The sequence below is a fragment of the Bombus fervidus genome, chromosome 6 (assembly GCF_041682495.2).
Source record: "Bombus fervidus isolate BK054 chromosome 6, iyBomFerv1, whole genome shotgun sequence".
In the NCBI taxonomy this organism is placed as follows: Eukaryota; Metazoa; Arthropoda; class Insecta; order Hymenoptera; family Apidae; genus Bombus; species Bombus fervidus.
In genome coordinates, this window is record NC_091522.1 from 18,280,351 (window position 1) to 18,295,446 (window position 15,096).

At 26.9% G+C, this 15,096-nt stretch overlaps 4 protein-coding genes across 5 annotated transcripts; 2 read left to right on the forward strand and 2 right to left on the reverse strand.

Moving 5' to 3' along the window:
• Nucleotides 1-495: 495 nt before the first annotated feature.
• On the forward strand, nucleotides 496-1,754 carry Selt (selenoprotein T). Its single transcript, XM_072004621.1, has 4 exons — nucleotides 496-779; nucleotides 924-1,053; nucleotides 1,128-1,311; nucleotides 1,395-1,754. Exons 1-4 carry the CDS (start codon nucleotides 646-648, stop codon nucleotides 1,505-1,507), a joined length of 561 nt encoding a protein of 186 aa, XP_071860722.1. The 5' UTR covers nucleotides 496-645; the 3' UTR covers nucleotides 1,508-1,754.
• Nucleotides 1,755-3,377: 1,623 nt separating this feature from the next.
• Nucleotides 3,378-7,198, forward strand: LOC139988109 (PPP2R1A-PPP2R2A-interacting phosphatase regulator 1). The gene is made up of 5 exons (XM_072005098.1): nucleotides 3,378-4,278; nucleotides 4,381-4,444; nucleotides 4,653-5,053; nucleotides 5,143-5,283; nucleotides 5,368-7,198. Exons 1-5 carry the CDS (start codon nucleotides 4,163-4,165, stop codon nucleotides 5,687-5,689), a joined length of 1,044 nt encoding a protein of 347 aa, XP_071861199.1. The 5' UTR covers nucleotides 3,378-4,162; the 3' UTR covers nucleotides 5,690-7,198.
• A 786-nt stretch (nucleotides 7,199-7,984) lies between these two features.
• Nucleotides 7,985-10,784, reverse strand: Apc7 (anaphase-promoting complex subunit 7). 2 transcript variants are annotated; one of them, XM_072005092.1, is made up of 7 exons: nucleotides 10,753-10,771; nucleotides 10,445-10,578; nucleotides 9,949-10,272; nucleotides 9,475-9,884; nucleotides 8,918-9,332; nucleotides 8,492-8,766; nucleotides 7,985-8,328 (listed from the first exon to the last, which is right to left on the reverse strand). In XM_072005092.1, exons 2-7 carry the CDS (start codon nucleotides 10,511-10,513, stop codon nucleotides 8,106-8,108), a joined length of 1,716 nt encoding a protein of 571 aa, XP_071861193.1. In that variant the 5' UTR covers nucleotides 10,514-10,578; nucleotides 10,753-10,771; the 3' UTR covers nucleotides 7,985-8,105. The 2 variants fall into 2 exon arrangements, with proteins under 2 accessions (XP_071861193.1, XP_071861194.1); XM_072005093.1 differs by having other exon boundaries at nucleotides 8,168-8,323; nucleotides 10,445-10,784.
• Nucleotides 10,785-12,337: 1,553 nt separating this feature from the next.
• Nucleotides 12,338-15,055, reverse strand: Atg3 (Autophagy-related protein 3). Its single transcript, XM_072005218.1, has 6 exons — nucleotides 14,837-15,055; nucleotides 13,879-14,067; nucleotides 13,235-13,504; nucleotides 12,949-13,098; nucleotides 12,709-12,836; nucleotides 12,338-12,625 (listed from the first exon to the last, which is right to left on the reverse strand). The coding sequence occupies exons 1-6, from the start codon at nucleotides 14,906-14,908 to the stop codon at nucleotides 12,463-12,465; spliced, it is 972 nt and encodes a 323-aa protein (XP_071861319.1). The 5' UTR covers nucleotides 14,909-15,055; the 3' UTR covers nucleotides 12,338-12,462.
• Nucleotides 15,056-15,096: the final 41 nt, after the last annotated feature.

The following is a 15,096-nucleotide window of genomic DNA, read 5'->3' on the forward strand; positions in this document are numbered from 1 at the left end:
GAGAAAACTGAGTTATTCTTGGTTTTTGTTTTATTTTGCGCTATAAAATCTCCTGTGATTTCAATTTCATAATGAATTTATGATCACAGTGTATATTTATAGATTATTGAATAATAAATTACAAAAATCGTAAGAGTACATATGTATGGTCCTAATACAATTATATGTATTGGAAATCACCAAATAAATTAATTTATTCATGAATCTATTATTAAAAATTATTTTATTTTTACTTTGCCTTAAAATCTAATGTATTGATATAGATACTTTAAAAGATATATTGTAAATAAATCTAATAAAAGTAATTTTGATAGAAAGTAAATAAATATTTTCAATTCTATTATAAAGCCAAAGATTTGTGAGAGGAAGTTAGAAAAATACAAAATAATGTTTAAATTAAGTTTATAACTTAGTATTATTTTAATCAAGCGAATTCAATGGATCTGATAAAATTGTATAGATAGTTATGTTTTACTCCATTCGGTTCAACTCGGTTCGATTCGGAATTGCACTGCTTGACAGCAGATAGTGACTAATCGGTGTAGACAGGTGTAGAAGAGTATTAGTTGGTGTCTTTTAAAAGATAAAAATATAGTTGTTTCGATAAAAATTTATACTATTGATGAGTTTTCAATGACTTAAAGAATGCTGCGTCGTATGAAATTAATTTTGTGTTTCTGCGTTATTTTATGCGCATTAGACAATAAAGCTGATGACAGTCAAGTTCCATTAACCAAACTTGGTACAAAAACGGGACCGACGTTAAAATTCTTCTATTGGTGAGTTTTATAAATTTAATTGTAAAAAAGCAATAATTTTACTTTTTTTATTCGATATATTTTGACATATATAATTTTGATGATTTATTTATACGTTTATAATTTCATCAATGGGCTAATAATTTTTATCTTTTCTGCTTTCAGTTATTCATGTGGATATAGAAAAGTTTTTGACGATTATGTCAATATTCTTATGCAAAAGTATCCAGAATTACAAATTGTTGGAGAAAATTATATTCCCTCTAATAATAAGATGCTCATTGCTAAATTATTGGTAATTATATTTTGTTTTTCTAACACGTAATATTTATTATTTATTAATATGCTATGTTTCCTATTTTTATTTAGAGTTTTGCAAAAGTTTCACTGATAATTTTAATACTAAGTGGGCTTGATTTAGGACAACCACCAACATCACTGTGGCAATGGTGTCTAGATAATCGGTTTTATTCCTGTATAATGATATTCCTTATTTTTAATGCCATAGAAGGACATTTCATATCATCAGGAGCTTTTGAAATACATTTTAATGGTAAACAATTTTACTATGAATTATAATAAATATAATTATACAGTATCTATAAATATGTATCTAAGTTATTCATTATGTTCTAGATGTTCCAGTATGGTCTAAACTGGAAACTGGTAGAATACCACAACCATTAGAACTATTTCAAATAATAGATAATCATTTAAACATGCGATATGCAGATATAGATATAGAATAGATTAATTTTAATAAGAAATCCAATGTGGCATTTTTTTATTTGTACCAAATGTTAAATAACTGTGGTTATGGAACTTTCATTGCTGCAACTCTATAATTGTTAAGAACAATTACCATCGTTCGCGTACCTTATATATGTATTTTCTTATATATAGCTTGCTATCTCAATTTAGATGAGACAGTATATTTAAAACAGATAGAGTTTGCATGAGGGAAGCAGAAATAAAACCTTATAATATTGCTCAAAACTATTTTTCATTCTCCATCTTAATTTAGAAATTAGAGAAAGAAATACGTGATATTACTTAATTATAACGGGCATAAAAATAAATGTTCAGTACCTTAAAGTACATATTAATTGAAAAATATTTAACCCTTTCGTCATGGCGGGTACTAGCCATCATCAATGCGCCTCTACGAGCGGGCCGCCGTGCCGCTGAGTGCCACCGTAGAGCGTCTCGCGTCTTTTGTTCTCCCAACGTGTTCGTTTAAAATCTTAGAGGATTTCGCTGAAACAACAGAGGACTTGAGGATGTAGTGGATAAAGGGAATGTTGTTGAGACCTGGTTCTGTATTTTAAAAATAAGTCCTGCGATAAATCTTCACTTTGAGTTGTTTATTGAAAATTATATAACAATGATGGAATATAATTTTGAATATTGAATATAATTTAATTATTTTATGTTATTTATATTTATTAATTTAATTATATTATGTGTGTATATATATATATATCGTCGCTGTGGACGAGGATAATGGATGCCGGAAAGAGTTAAAATTTTTATTTAAAAATATACAAAATTCATTTGCCCTCATTAATATTTTGAAACTATTATATACTAATCGTTACTGTTTTTAACATTAATTCTATACTCTGTTATATCACAGACAAGATTTTTTAAACTTAAGATAATAGACTTTAATAATTGAATATAAAATATGTAGAAAATAAATAAATGTTCCCGTTTTCATAAACAATACTAAATTTTTAATTATGAAACTTATATTTTTGGAAGAAATTAATTTTTAAAATTACAGGAGTTGAAAATATAATAAAACAAATATATATGAATATAAATGTTATTTTTTTAATGATCACAATTTTTTATATAGATAGATACAAAAAATAAGTGATTGTATTACAGATTATATTATATTACAGAATATAACAATATATTATATATATTATAGAATATGTCGTTAATTTATTACCCTGTTATATTTATAACATTTTAAAAGAATATAAGCTTATTTTCTACGGTGTATCTTCCGATATCTACTTTTGAGCCACAATAAATAAAACTATTGATAATTATACGACATGGTAAATAATTTTATAATTATAATTATATAATTCAACAAATATCGTATAACTACTTATATCTATTATGTAGACATTATATCGGTAAATAAGTTCTTAGATTTTATATTTTTGAAAAAAGCTATTCCATTATAGAAATTAGAAAAGTTATTTTAAGATATTTAAAATAATATAATTGACATATGTTTATAATAGATATACTATTATATATGTATAAAATAAAATATATCTTATAAAAGATATTTGAACTAACACAATATATAAATTTTAAGCAGTTTCCTCTCTTTTTCTATTGAAAACACCACCATTAAACATCCTTTTGTTTTATACGCACCAACTGCATATATTCATAATGACGAGAAAATTATCTGCTTAAAATTCGATTGTATATACAATCATCATTCCATTCCAGAAACGTATAGCATTATATTTAAATTATTTCTTTCTTATTTGTAGTAAACATTTTAAATTGATTCAGTGCACAAGTATTATTGAAAATACTTAAATGTTGCGCCTTTTGGAAGAGAGAGAAAGAGAAACTATGATTTTAGAAAAGGATCATTGAAGATAGCATAATTCTCCTCCCTTTTTCCTCTTGCTAATAATTTATATAGTAGTTAGTTTTACAATTCGATCATATACACTTAGGCTTGTAAATTTAACGAAAGCTCACGGCTACCAGCAAATTCAGTGTGCTTACCAATCTTGAAAGATTTTTTCTAAGGAAGCAAAAGGATCATAGCCAGATCTGACATACGCGTGCTTCATGTTAAGAAACGATAGGTGTTCGACGGTCAGTCGAAGAAATCACAATTTAATTGTAGTTAGTGATATCGTTGAAGAATTAGGGGTTACGAAATTAAATCAACTTATAATTTGTAACTTGGTTTCTGTACGGTGGTTCAAGTAGGAACTAAACATCAGAAATATTGGAATTTGTCTATGTACCTTGCTATTTCGTACTTTTGCTATGTACACTTTCAATTTGACAAAGCCTACGTTTTTATAGTTTTCTTATTTTATTTTACAAAGCAAAAAATCGATTATAAATATTTTGCGTTAACCGCGCAACAAAAAGTGAAACGAAAATCGGAGCGGCAGTGTTTAAATGAGAGCTCAAATGCGGCATCTTCTTAGTTCTTGTGCTAAAAGACATAATTTACTACAATTGAAATATCGAATAGCAACAGCAGGAGAAAGCGCAATATACGTTTATTTTGTGCCAAGAATTATTTATTGATTTACTTAGTGAATTAGATTGTTGCACATCTTCAATGTACTTCGAGTCCTTGACAAGTGTCTGTAGACAGATGTATCAAGAAATAGTTGGTCTGGATGATCATGGATGTTGACTATACAGTAATTAGTTTGAAACGGTCTAGCAGTGCACCCATGATCAATAAGATCACTGCAACAATGTCTGTAACATCACCTTCAGCTTCTGCGCCAAGGTATTTTGTATTAAGCTAATCAATGTAGTCTAAGTGCTAAATTTAACTATAATCAGTTAATCAAATTATACAATCGCAAAATAATAATTTAATTGCTTGCAGGGATGTCCCATCAAATTTTAACATATTTTCAAATTCACCTCGTACACGACGCTTCAGCACTAGTGTAAGAATGAATCTTGTATATGTGCAATGTCCATGTTTATTATGTATTATTTTAAAATTACAAGAAAACGATTATTTAAAATTAAATATAAATGTAGTGATCATAGAGTAATTAGCTTTATTAATAAGAAAATCATTTGCTGACTATAGTTTTGTGATACTTTATACCACTGACTCTTTTTTTAATGATAAAATAATTGTTGTTTTAGAGTCCTGGAACTGTTCCTAGGCTAACACCACGTGTAAGTCAATTGAGACAAGAAGAATGCATTGATGTTGCTGGTCGTGAAGCAGCACATGAAAAAGAAATACACAGTGCCATGCAGATCTCTCAATCATGGGAAGACCTCACCATAGAAGCAGAAGGATTGTCCTTTAAAGATTCAGAATCAGCTTCATTGCAATTTAAGATAGAATCACAACCAATTGCTAAACGAATTCTTGATCCATTGAGTATCAATTTATCTGTAAGTGGTTCAACTACATATTCTTCACCATCACCAACAAGAACTGGTTTTGGTCAAAGACATTGCTATTCGCCTGGTGTTCATGCAGCTACATGGAAAAATAATCTATCACCTAGCCCTACTAGAAAAGCTTTTGCTACAAGGTTATTTTTTGTTATGTGTATTATACTTCTGTATAATAAGGTATAGTTTATTAATATGGTCTTATTAATTAACAATTTTGTATCTGAAGACGGAGCCTAAGTCCTATTGCAATACGACCGAGTTGTTTGGCATCAGTTAAGAGAAAATTTGAATTAGATGATTCTGGAATGGATCAGTTACAACCTCCTGCAAAACGTACTTCTGGTTTGCTAACTTCTGCTGCATCTAGGTAATTTTATTACTTAAAATAAAAAAATATTAGATTAATGCTATAAAGTTATTAGTATATGCAATGCTTTATCTTTCAACATAGGTTGGATGTGGCAATATCTAGTCTACATCCTGGAACTATTAGTTCAGTTGGAACTCCAGAGTCTTGTTCCAGTCTTGACTCTCTTGGTTGTTCTTTTCGACCTGTGCATAGTCCATCACCTGGTCCAGGTGCTCCTTCAATTGTTAATGACGATCCATCTTCATCTTCGTCGTTTTCGTCTTCGTCTTCATCTTCTTCGTCTTCCTCGTCTTCTTCCATTACCTCTTCTTCTACCACTACTTCAGCAGAAAGATTGAGTGTACAGGTCAAACCTTTTAAAGAAATACAGCACAAACAAACTACACGAGAAAATAATGGATAAAGGGAAGCATTCAAAAACACTTTAAAAGAGAAACATGTATCATTGCGACGACAAACTTATTCTTGTAAGTAGTAAAAGATGATCATTAGAGCGATGAATTTTATATATTAAATTTATCTATAGATCATTTTTTTACATTTAATGCCTATCTACATTCTGGTCATATCTATTTATTAATTTTCGTATTGTGCAAACTGTTTAAATGTGTATTAGTTGCATCACAAATGATGCTTTCATTCTTGTTAAGATGCTTATTAATATTGTCAAATAAGGTTGAAGCAATGAGATGCATATACATACATGTAATATGAACGCAGTTCTAAGACCAAAGCGAATTATTTAGGAAAATGCGTGCTTCCTACCTTTAAGACTGAATTCTGCGTTTTCTAAATACATCGAATATAAAAGTTCTCCTTTGCTTAGGAAGGGTACATATACATATGTGACATTGGCTATTTTAATTTTATATGTTAATTAAGCATACATAATTTCAGTTGTGACCTTTTTTGTCAGTGAACAATCCCGCCAATGTATCCTTTGTGCGATCCTTCTTTTCAAAATAAGTAGACAAATAAGCGTAAGTATGGTGTACATCGATTTATTAATTCGCGCATTAATAGTATTATTGATTCTATGAATCTCCAATCCTGTATAGTGTGTAAATAAACTATCTGTAGTATGTACTTTTATTCAATGTATACAATATTTCTGAAAATTAATAATGTACAAGACAAAACAGTACTTTTTGGACAAATAAATGCGAAAGATAAAATACTTCTCTGCTTTTCTCGAAATAATATAAAATTTATTAATTTATTTAAAAAATATACGAATAACAAATAAATATAATGAGTGTTTCCTTAAAATTATTTATAATAATAATTTGTAACCGATTATTCGTAAAAAATATTTAAACAGAAAAATTTAAATATTACATCGAGGTTATTGTACATAAAAATAAAAGTAATATTTTTTATTTATATTTATACTACTTTCTGAGAAGTGTTAAAACAGAAAATAAATATTTGCATATATCGCATTTATATGGTCATAAATTTTTATTTCATATGTATGTATATTGTCTTTGACACTATTGATCGCTTATTTAAAAATTCTATAACACTGATCTAAAACATTAAAAAAAGATTTCGATTTCTAGTATATACTATTAGTTTTCGCGTTATGAAGCTATTTTACAATATTGCGTGTCTTATTTAAAAACGATAAATTAATAGCTTAAAATTCAATTTTGCCAATTGGTTATTTTTGTACATAAATAGTAAATGCAATTAAAAAATTGTAAGAAGCCTCTATGATGCGTTACGAAATGTTATAAATGTTTATACTCAATCTAAAATTAATTAAACAAATCACATTGCAGTTACAGTATACACTATTTTAAAGAATTACAGTTCAAGAAAAATGTATTTTAAAACTGTAATTTGCTGGTTACTGCTCTTATTACTGCCTTTTGTACATCAGAGGAAAATTATTTTGATTTATACTTAATTTTTGTTTCTTTATTTACAGTTTTCATTCCCCTGAAATAGTCTTTAAATTTTAAAAGTTCAAAATCTCATTATTATTTAAAATATAGCCTTCTAATCATCCATCCAATGATTCGTTTTCATTTACATGTTTAGTAAATGGGTAACATTGTAGATAGTATATTCAAATCTACTAAATTTTCGTATATACATTTTTTAGTTTATTTACTGTTAATTTTTTTAGTTCTAAAACTGACAACAGTTGTTGCAGATGATCAAATATATATTATTATTAAATAAATAAATCGAATATTATATTATACATATAATTTGAATTAATAAGTGATACTATGTTAAATAATATAAATTTTGAAATATTACAACATATTTAGACATAATTATTTATATATCATTTTTAACACTCTCATAACAAGATTATAGAAAGAACATTTTTTCAATTTTTCGTCCTATATCTTTTTTACATATTTGTTTTCCGTATGATGTAACAAATTTTTGTTAAATATATACTGTTGTTACTCAGAACTTTAAAAACAATAGATTTAAGAAGTAACAAATAGAATATCTGTAAAAAGAAATTGATGTATTTTTGATAACAAATGTCTTATTCATATGAGATGAATAGAAGTTATGAAAACAGTAGTACTAGTCCTTGAAGACATAATTTAAGGAATAATTTGTATATAAAATTCTTGTAATAAAAATAATATTTTTCCACATTTCCAATTACTCAGAAAATGTTAGTAAATATTCTGACAATTTATAAGTAAATAATTGAGAACATTGCACATAAGTAATAAGACAAATGATATTATTTACAAAGAAGTAAAGTAAGAAAATTTAATACATGTAATTACAGCTCTAACTTAATTATATTGAATCCATTTAATCTTATAACAAGATCTTTTTTGTTATTGGCTATTAGCTTCAAGATCCATATCTGACCATACAGCTTCAGTCTCACTTTCATCAGGTGCTTCATCATTGTCAGTATCTGGTAAACCATCACCAACATCATAAGTTGTATCTGTTTGTTCTTCACCCACAGTCATGTAATAAGCTGTATCCAGTTTATTTGAAGAGTTGTCTAATCTGTGCATACCTTCCAAAGCTCTTCTATTGTTTGGATCTAGACTAATTTAGAACATTATGTTAGTTTATATTTACTATACTATAATTTTTCAAACGAAAACATGTGTTAACGACATTATACTATGCATTATTTCTGATAAATTTAAATACATTTTATTAATACTTATATCTATTAATAACAAATGAATAAATTGAAAAAACCTACTTTAAAGCAATTGCATAATGATCCAGAGCTTTCTCTTCATTGTGAACTCTTGCCCATAGATCTCCAAGCATCTGATGTAATTTACATGCTGTTTGTATTTCTACCTGTCTTTCAAGTAATGCAATTGCAGCTTCCAAATTCATTTCTTGTTCATATATTTCAGCTAATAGATACACAGCAGGTAGATAAACTTCATCTTGAAGTAATGCCTTTTCCAAGAGATTCTTTGCTTTTCCAACAGAAACTGGATCTTTCATGAGTACAGATGCATAAAGCTATACAATATTACTTTTAATTTATAATTAATATTCTTAAAATGTATATGCCTAGTTTAATACATATTAAATTAAGTAAGGTATTGCTTATAATTTCAAATTATATATACATATTAAAAAATAAACTATCACAATTAATTGATATAACTACCGTGAGAACTCTTGTAGTGTGTCCAAGTTGTTTACAAGATCCACTGGCGATATTGATAGCTTCCCGCAATCTATGCATTCCTACAAGACAATCTACCAAACCCTTATGTGGTTCATAACGATACGGTTTCAATTGTACTGCGTGCCTAAAGAAGAATAATGCATCTTGGTATTTCTTCTGTTCTATCAAAATGTTTCCTCGAAGAATTGTTGCTTCTATATCATTTGGATTTAAATTTAAGGCTTGTGCTGTAAATGTATTTGCTCTACCAAGCTTTCTAGTAGCATAAAGAGAATATGCCATAGCAACATATACTTCTCCACTGCACTCATTACTTGCTGTTATTATTGGAATCAATCGTTCAAGTTCCTTAACACTATGTGTTTTATATAATACTGCAGCATAAACATCAACCCTATTCGCAAACAGAAATTCAAAAAGTATGTGTTTTATACATTATAAGCCTATTAAATTAATTTAATTAATTATAAAATGTTACAAAATATAACTGTATAAGTTATAATTATGACAGTATATACCCATAAAAATCTTATTACCCTTTCATAATATCTGGTTCTATAATTCTTGCTCTTCGTAAGCACAATAAAGCATTTTTATCATCTCCAGCATAATAATAGCATTCTCCCATTGTTGTCAATAAATTGAAGTTATCCCTTAATAGACTAACATTATCTAGGGACCTCAATGTTGATACTGCATGAGTATATTCTCTATTATGTATATGTGCATGAGCTTTGATCCATGTATTCAACCAGTCTAAATTTGACAAACTGGACGCACAACCTACAATTAGTGAATTTACTTCAATTCCCTTTACTCCAAGCGAAAGAAGACCTTCTGCAGCTTCTAAGGCTAATGGACATTCTCTTAAAACTTCCTTATATGTAGTAATTGCAGAACGTTCCATTCCTTGTTCATGAAACATTTTTGCAAGTGCCATGTTTACCTTAAAGATAAAAACTTATTTACACACATAATTAAACATTAAAATCAAAATTTATTTAAATTACCTTTGGAGTTCTCTGTTTACCAGGGATGCTTTGCAGCACTTGAAGTGCTTCTTGAGGATTTTTTAATTTTATTAAACATAAATGGATTTGAAATTTTATATCAACATCAGTTGGTAGATCTTTTTGTCCTTCTAAAGGCTTTGTAGCACCTTTAGATTTCAATAAACACTTACGAAATTGCAAAGATTTTTTATACAGTGCTTCAGCTCTTTTATACTTTCCTAAGTAAAAATGAGCATCCGCATAATAAACGTAAATGTGGAACTTTCCATGTATTGGCAATAAATCTGAATTGTGCTCACTTAATGATAACACTAAATTCGCCTATAATATGGAGATAATTATATTAATTTATTAAGATACTTTATAAAACACATACAAATGATAAAAGACACTAATTATTTGCATTTTTTACAAATAAGTGCAATTTTATTCAAAAATGTACTTTTTAATTTCAAGAAAAAGATATCTTCAATCATTTATTACATTTACTTACAAGCGAAATAACATTTGAATATAAGGATTGTTCGTAGAGGAGCTTTATTTGATCGTACAAAGTCGACATTTTCTCTAAAATATTCTTTAAATTACAAAGTAGTCGAAGATCTATCACCAAAGACACTTCTTAACCTACAAGAAATGGAATTGTGAAAGATAATACAATCAATACTATATTAAATGTAATATCATATTAAACTCAATATAGATAAGTTATAAAATATGTAAAAAGTGTTTTTAAGTAAAGTCTTTATTCACAAATCTCAAATTTGGTAATTGACATTTAAATACAAAATATACAAGTACCGCCATTTCAAAATTGAGCGGAAACAACGATCTCTGACGTAAAGATTTTGAACTATATGCCATGCAATTACCGATTTAAAACATAGGACATAATGACAAAAAAATTATAATGTTAAATAGCATCTTTGCTATTTTTTTTACTGTAAAATTAAAAATAAAATAATTAAAATATAGTTCTTAAAAAAATTTTGGATATTAATTGATATTAACAAAAATATATATTTTTATGGTAGTTCTAAATAAGAAAATATTTGGAAAAGAAGTAATATATTTCCCATTTTTATCGCAAAATATATATATATATATTCGACTTTTTTTCTACAAATATACATATGATTCAACGATTAATAATTCTTTCCGTAATTAATATATGAATATATCTAAATTGTTGAAATAAAAACAATCTGCTATATAATATATCATGTTAATATTAATATTTTTATTAACAATAATAATTAATAACTCTACATAATTAATTAATACTATTTCAAAGTTTATTATACATTTAAATTGAAATGAATTGAACTAAGTGATCTGTCTCCTAGAAACAGAAATGAAAGTTGATGTAAGTGCACGATGCGTTAAATGCATTCCTCCGCATCGCCATGGTGGGGATAAGATGGTTTGTCTCGTGACCTCGCGCGCTTGGACAAAAAAGTGGAAAAGGAGCTTCAAATCATAGCGGCTGATGATATCTCCGGAAGTCTTTCATACGATAAGTTTTACAAAATCAAAGTTAAAATATCTATCAATCTAGTAGTTTTCTGACATAAGTAGGCTAATAATTTTTTATAGAAAATTTCGAGCTGCATCGATTAATGTAAATATATAAAAATATATTATTTCATTTAAAAAATAAAATTTATCTTCACATGACCTTTACGCGACTACCTACTGAAAAACTAATAACATCAGAATATGCTCCCCTTGATGTCATTCAACTTTTGTCTTAAATATTTTTGGATATAAGTAACAGTATAGAAAATACCCCAGCTTAGACTCCTAGATGACCACTCTGTATATGCCGAATAGTTAAAGATGAACAAATTTTCATTCCTATTCTATTATATTAAAAAAATATTGCATTTTATTAAAGATGTTTTTTTATTCAAAAGTATTCAAACATGTTAAATTCATGAAAACCTTAAATAAAGCAGACATAATAAGTACATACATATATGGGCTTGTAATACATATTATTACAGCATTTCTATTACTGCTGTTACTGACAATTGTCTTAATCTATCTGTCAGATAGATTTCATGTAGTAAAAATATTTAGTGGGTAAATAATAATCTTAATGAAATACGAATTTATTTATGAATTCAGTTCTTTCATATATATATTCTACCTTTTACTATTGATATATAACTTTATATATGTTCATACATATATTATTTTTTAAATAAAAAATCTTTATACATGAATAATTTAAAATAGTTTATAACTTTTAGAAAATACTAATTATTTTGCTTTTTTTTAACAATGATAAAATAACAAAACAAAACGGTACAAGTTTTGGCAAGTAATACATAAGATCAGCAAAATTTGATTTTATATTGAAATGTCTTGTGCACATACAAACTTATAGTTTTCTGAATTGAAATGTATTTATTATATGCTTCACAATGCTTTTAATTCTGTTATATATTACGCTTATAAACTAAAATCACGTTTATCCTTAAGGTAAAATGAAAATTTTTAAAGCTATTAACCAGAGGCGTTTAACATAAAATTTTGTGTATAATCATATTCGATTGTAGGAATTACAGATTGCACAAATTTGAGAAATATTATAAGATACATATGTACTCCAAGTTCACGACCACCTTCCATTACAGTTTCAATAATCTTCTTCATTACTTCAGCATGTCTGCATAATTTTATTTCAGTAAGAATCTCATGCTAATAGAAATAATAATTTGAATAATCGTTAATTTATTTACTTAAAATTACCTGCAAGGATGAACTGAAGCCATTAGCGGTCCAGGGATATGAGGATGTACCTCCATTGTAACGGTTTTTTTAGCATGATCCTGACTAACGTCCTCATACATTTCTTCTACTGTTAAAGGCTTACGATTCTTTTATAAAAATGATTATATTAGGAACTAAAATCTTTTTATATTCTACATATAATTTTTTTACAATATAAATGAAATACATAAACATACTCTTGGTAAATAGACTACAAACCTCATCATATCCTGAAAGCCATAATCGAGGAGTTTGATAATATTTATCATATGTAATATATAAGTCATATGTACGTGTATGAATAATTTCTCCTTCAGAAAATGATTCCCATTTCTCATTAGCTGGTTTCTTTGTAATTTTTGCTGCATACTATTAAATTTAAATTTTATTAAATTGTGATAGTTTCATGTCTTAAAAATTAAACATTATTGAAATGTAATAGAACAATTTAACTAATATAAATACTCATTAATTATAATATAATAACTATCTAAAATTGAAATACCTTATCCTGTTCATCTAACATTCCGCTGACTTCAAAAGCCTCCATATCTGCAGCATCTCCATCATCATCATCATCATCATCATCCTCATTATTATCTCCATTATTTTCCTCTGTACCAATTGACTGGGAAAGTTGTGTTTCATCTAATGTCATTTCGGTTACTCTTTCTTCAATTCCACCAAGGCTCGAATCATAATGATGTGTGTCAACCCAACCACCTTCTGGATCGTCTTCTTCTATAATACACTCTTGTTCTTTACTGTATTCAATCTAGAATATGATCTAATATTAGAAAGTTATAATACATCAATTTGTAAGTATTAATTAAAATCTGTTTCTTATATTCAGTAAATAATATAATATCTTAAGAGATACACGAAGGTTACAATGTTAACATATCTGCATGTGGTTAGATTTTAGCTAGTGAAAATTAATAATCATCAAATTCTTATTATTTTTAATAAATACTATACACATATCTAAATATTATATACATACTATACAAATTTAAAATAGCTAATATATAAGTGTGAAATTATTGGTTTTAAGAAAATTTGTCTTGAATAAATTAATAACTCTTTTGTTTATAACTTATAAATGAAAGATATATTAATTATGTTATATTTCTTCGAAGACAATAATACCTGTTTACATCTCCGAGTACAAGGAACATTACGTGTCAATAAAAATTGTTTGGTTTTGGGAAGATAAGATTTTACTCTATCTTCATCGCCAGTAGCCCACTGCCATGTTGGACAATGATGTACCAAATGATCACCTGCTGCCACAAACTCCTCCGGTGTTAATACTCCAGTTTCTCGAAATTTACTTTCCTTTAATAGTATAAATTATTTAATACAAACGAAAATTATTATAATTATATAATATATAATATATTTTATAATAACAGAGATAACAAAAAGGTTACAAGAAACATAATTGGTAAAAATAAAGAATTACATAATAAAAAATAAATATTATAAATATAATAAAAGTTTGATAAATTAATTGAAATTATTATTAAGAGGATAGGAACTGGATACAAGTATTTAAAGCAATAATAAATAAATAAAATCAGGACACAATAATATATATTAAAAACTATATATAAAGTTGTCCTGAGAATACTATAAAAACAAAGGTCTATACACAACAAAGACATTTTAAAAAGTTCATTTTATTTTAATCTGATACTTCTTTTGTTACATTGAAAATTTGTATGTTATAAAGTATAATTTTATAATTATTGTATTGACAATATCATAAATAAACATAATTGTTTTCTTTCTCTACATTTTTATATTGAAAATAACAATCTTAAAGATATTCATGTCACAATTTTATAATTATAATAAAAGAATAAATTAGATATATTTTAAGAGTTTATTTAAAAATTTATCACTTTTAAGTTTTATTATGAACAACACATAATAAACTCATTACATTATATCATAAACATATAGCAACATAACATAAACAAACAATTAAATAGTATATAATGATGACATATTCATTACACAAAATTTTTATGTAATATATTTTTTACTTATTACTTTTTTAAGATATCTGTTTTGAAGATATCATATTTATATACAGGCATACCTTTAACACAGGGGTTAAGTATTCGGCAACACCAAGCGCAGTACCTTTTACAGAATTAATAACACTCTGCATCGCTATTTTGTGGAACAAGAAATTCAGATTTCAAAAAGAATAATTGTTTAAAGCAAACATTCGTATGATATCAACAGTTTCCAACGTATTATCGATTAGGGCAAACATAAGAGTCATATATGCGCTATCAAAAATCTCCACTTTCCATTAAGTTCCCCTACTTACTATCTTATGCTATTTCCCCACTT

What these genes read in the sequence shown, in the direction of transcription:
- Selt (XM_072004621.1), top strand. Translation starts at nt 646, where the DNA reads ATGCTGCGTCGTATGAAATTAATTTTGTGTTTCTGCGTTATTTTATGC. An exon ending in TGCTCATTGCTAAATTATTG is followed by an intron (nt 1,054 to 1,127) that starts GTAATTATATTT and finishes ATTTTTATTTAG; the next exon opens with AGTTTTGCAAAAGTTTCACT. An exon ending in TTTTGAAATACATTTTAATG is followed by an intron (nt 1,312 to 1,394) that starts GTAAACAATTTT and finishes ATTATGTTCTAG; the next exon opens with ATGTTCCAGTATGGTCTAAA.
- LOC139988109 (XM_072005098.1), top strand. Translation starts at nt 4,163, where the DNA reads ATGATCATGGATGTTGACTATACAGTAATTAGTTTGAAACGGTCTAGC. An exon ending in CCTTCAGCTTCTGCGCCAAG is followed by an intron (nt 4,279 to 4,380) that starts GTATTTTGTATT and finishes AATTGCTTGCAG; the next exon opens with GGATGTCCCATCAAATTTTA. An exon ending in AGAAAAGCTTTTGCTACAAG is followed by an intron (nt 5,054 to 5,142) that starts GTTATTTTTTGT and finishes TTGTATCTGAAG; the next exon opens with ACGGAGCCTAAGTCCTATTG.
- Apc7 (XM_072005092.1), bottom strand. Translation starts at nt 10,513, where the DNA reads ATGTCGACTTTGTACGATCAAATAAAGCTCCTCTACGAACAATCCTTA. An exon ending in ACACTACAAGAGTTCTCACG is followed by an intron (nt 8,767 to 8,917) that starts GTAGTTATATCA and finishes AATATTGTATAG; the next exon opens with CTTTATGCATCTGTACTCAT. An exon ending in CATTATGCAATTGCTTTAAA is followed by an intron (nt 8,329 to 8,491) that starts GTAGGTTTTTTC and finishes GTTCTAAATTAG; the next exon opens with TCTAGATCCAAACAATAGAA.
- Atg3 (XM_072005218.1), bottom strand. Translation starts at nt 14,908, where the DNA reads ATGCAGAGTGTTATTAATTCTGTAAAAGGTACTGCGCTTGGTGTTGCC. An exon ending in GTACTCGGAGATGTAAACAG is followed by an intron (nt 13,505 to 13,878) that starts GTATTATTGTCT and finishes ATCATATTCTAG; the next exon opens with ATTGAATACAGTAAAGAACA. An exon ending in TGTTAGATGAACAGGATAAG is followed by an intron (nt 13,099 to 13,234) that starts GTATTTCAATTT and finishes TAAATTTAATAG; the next exon opens with TATGCAGCAAAAATTACAAA.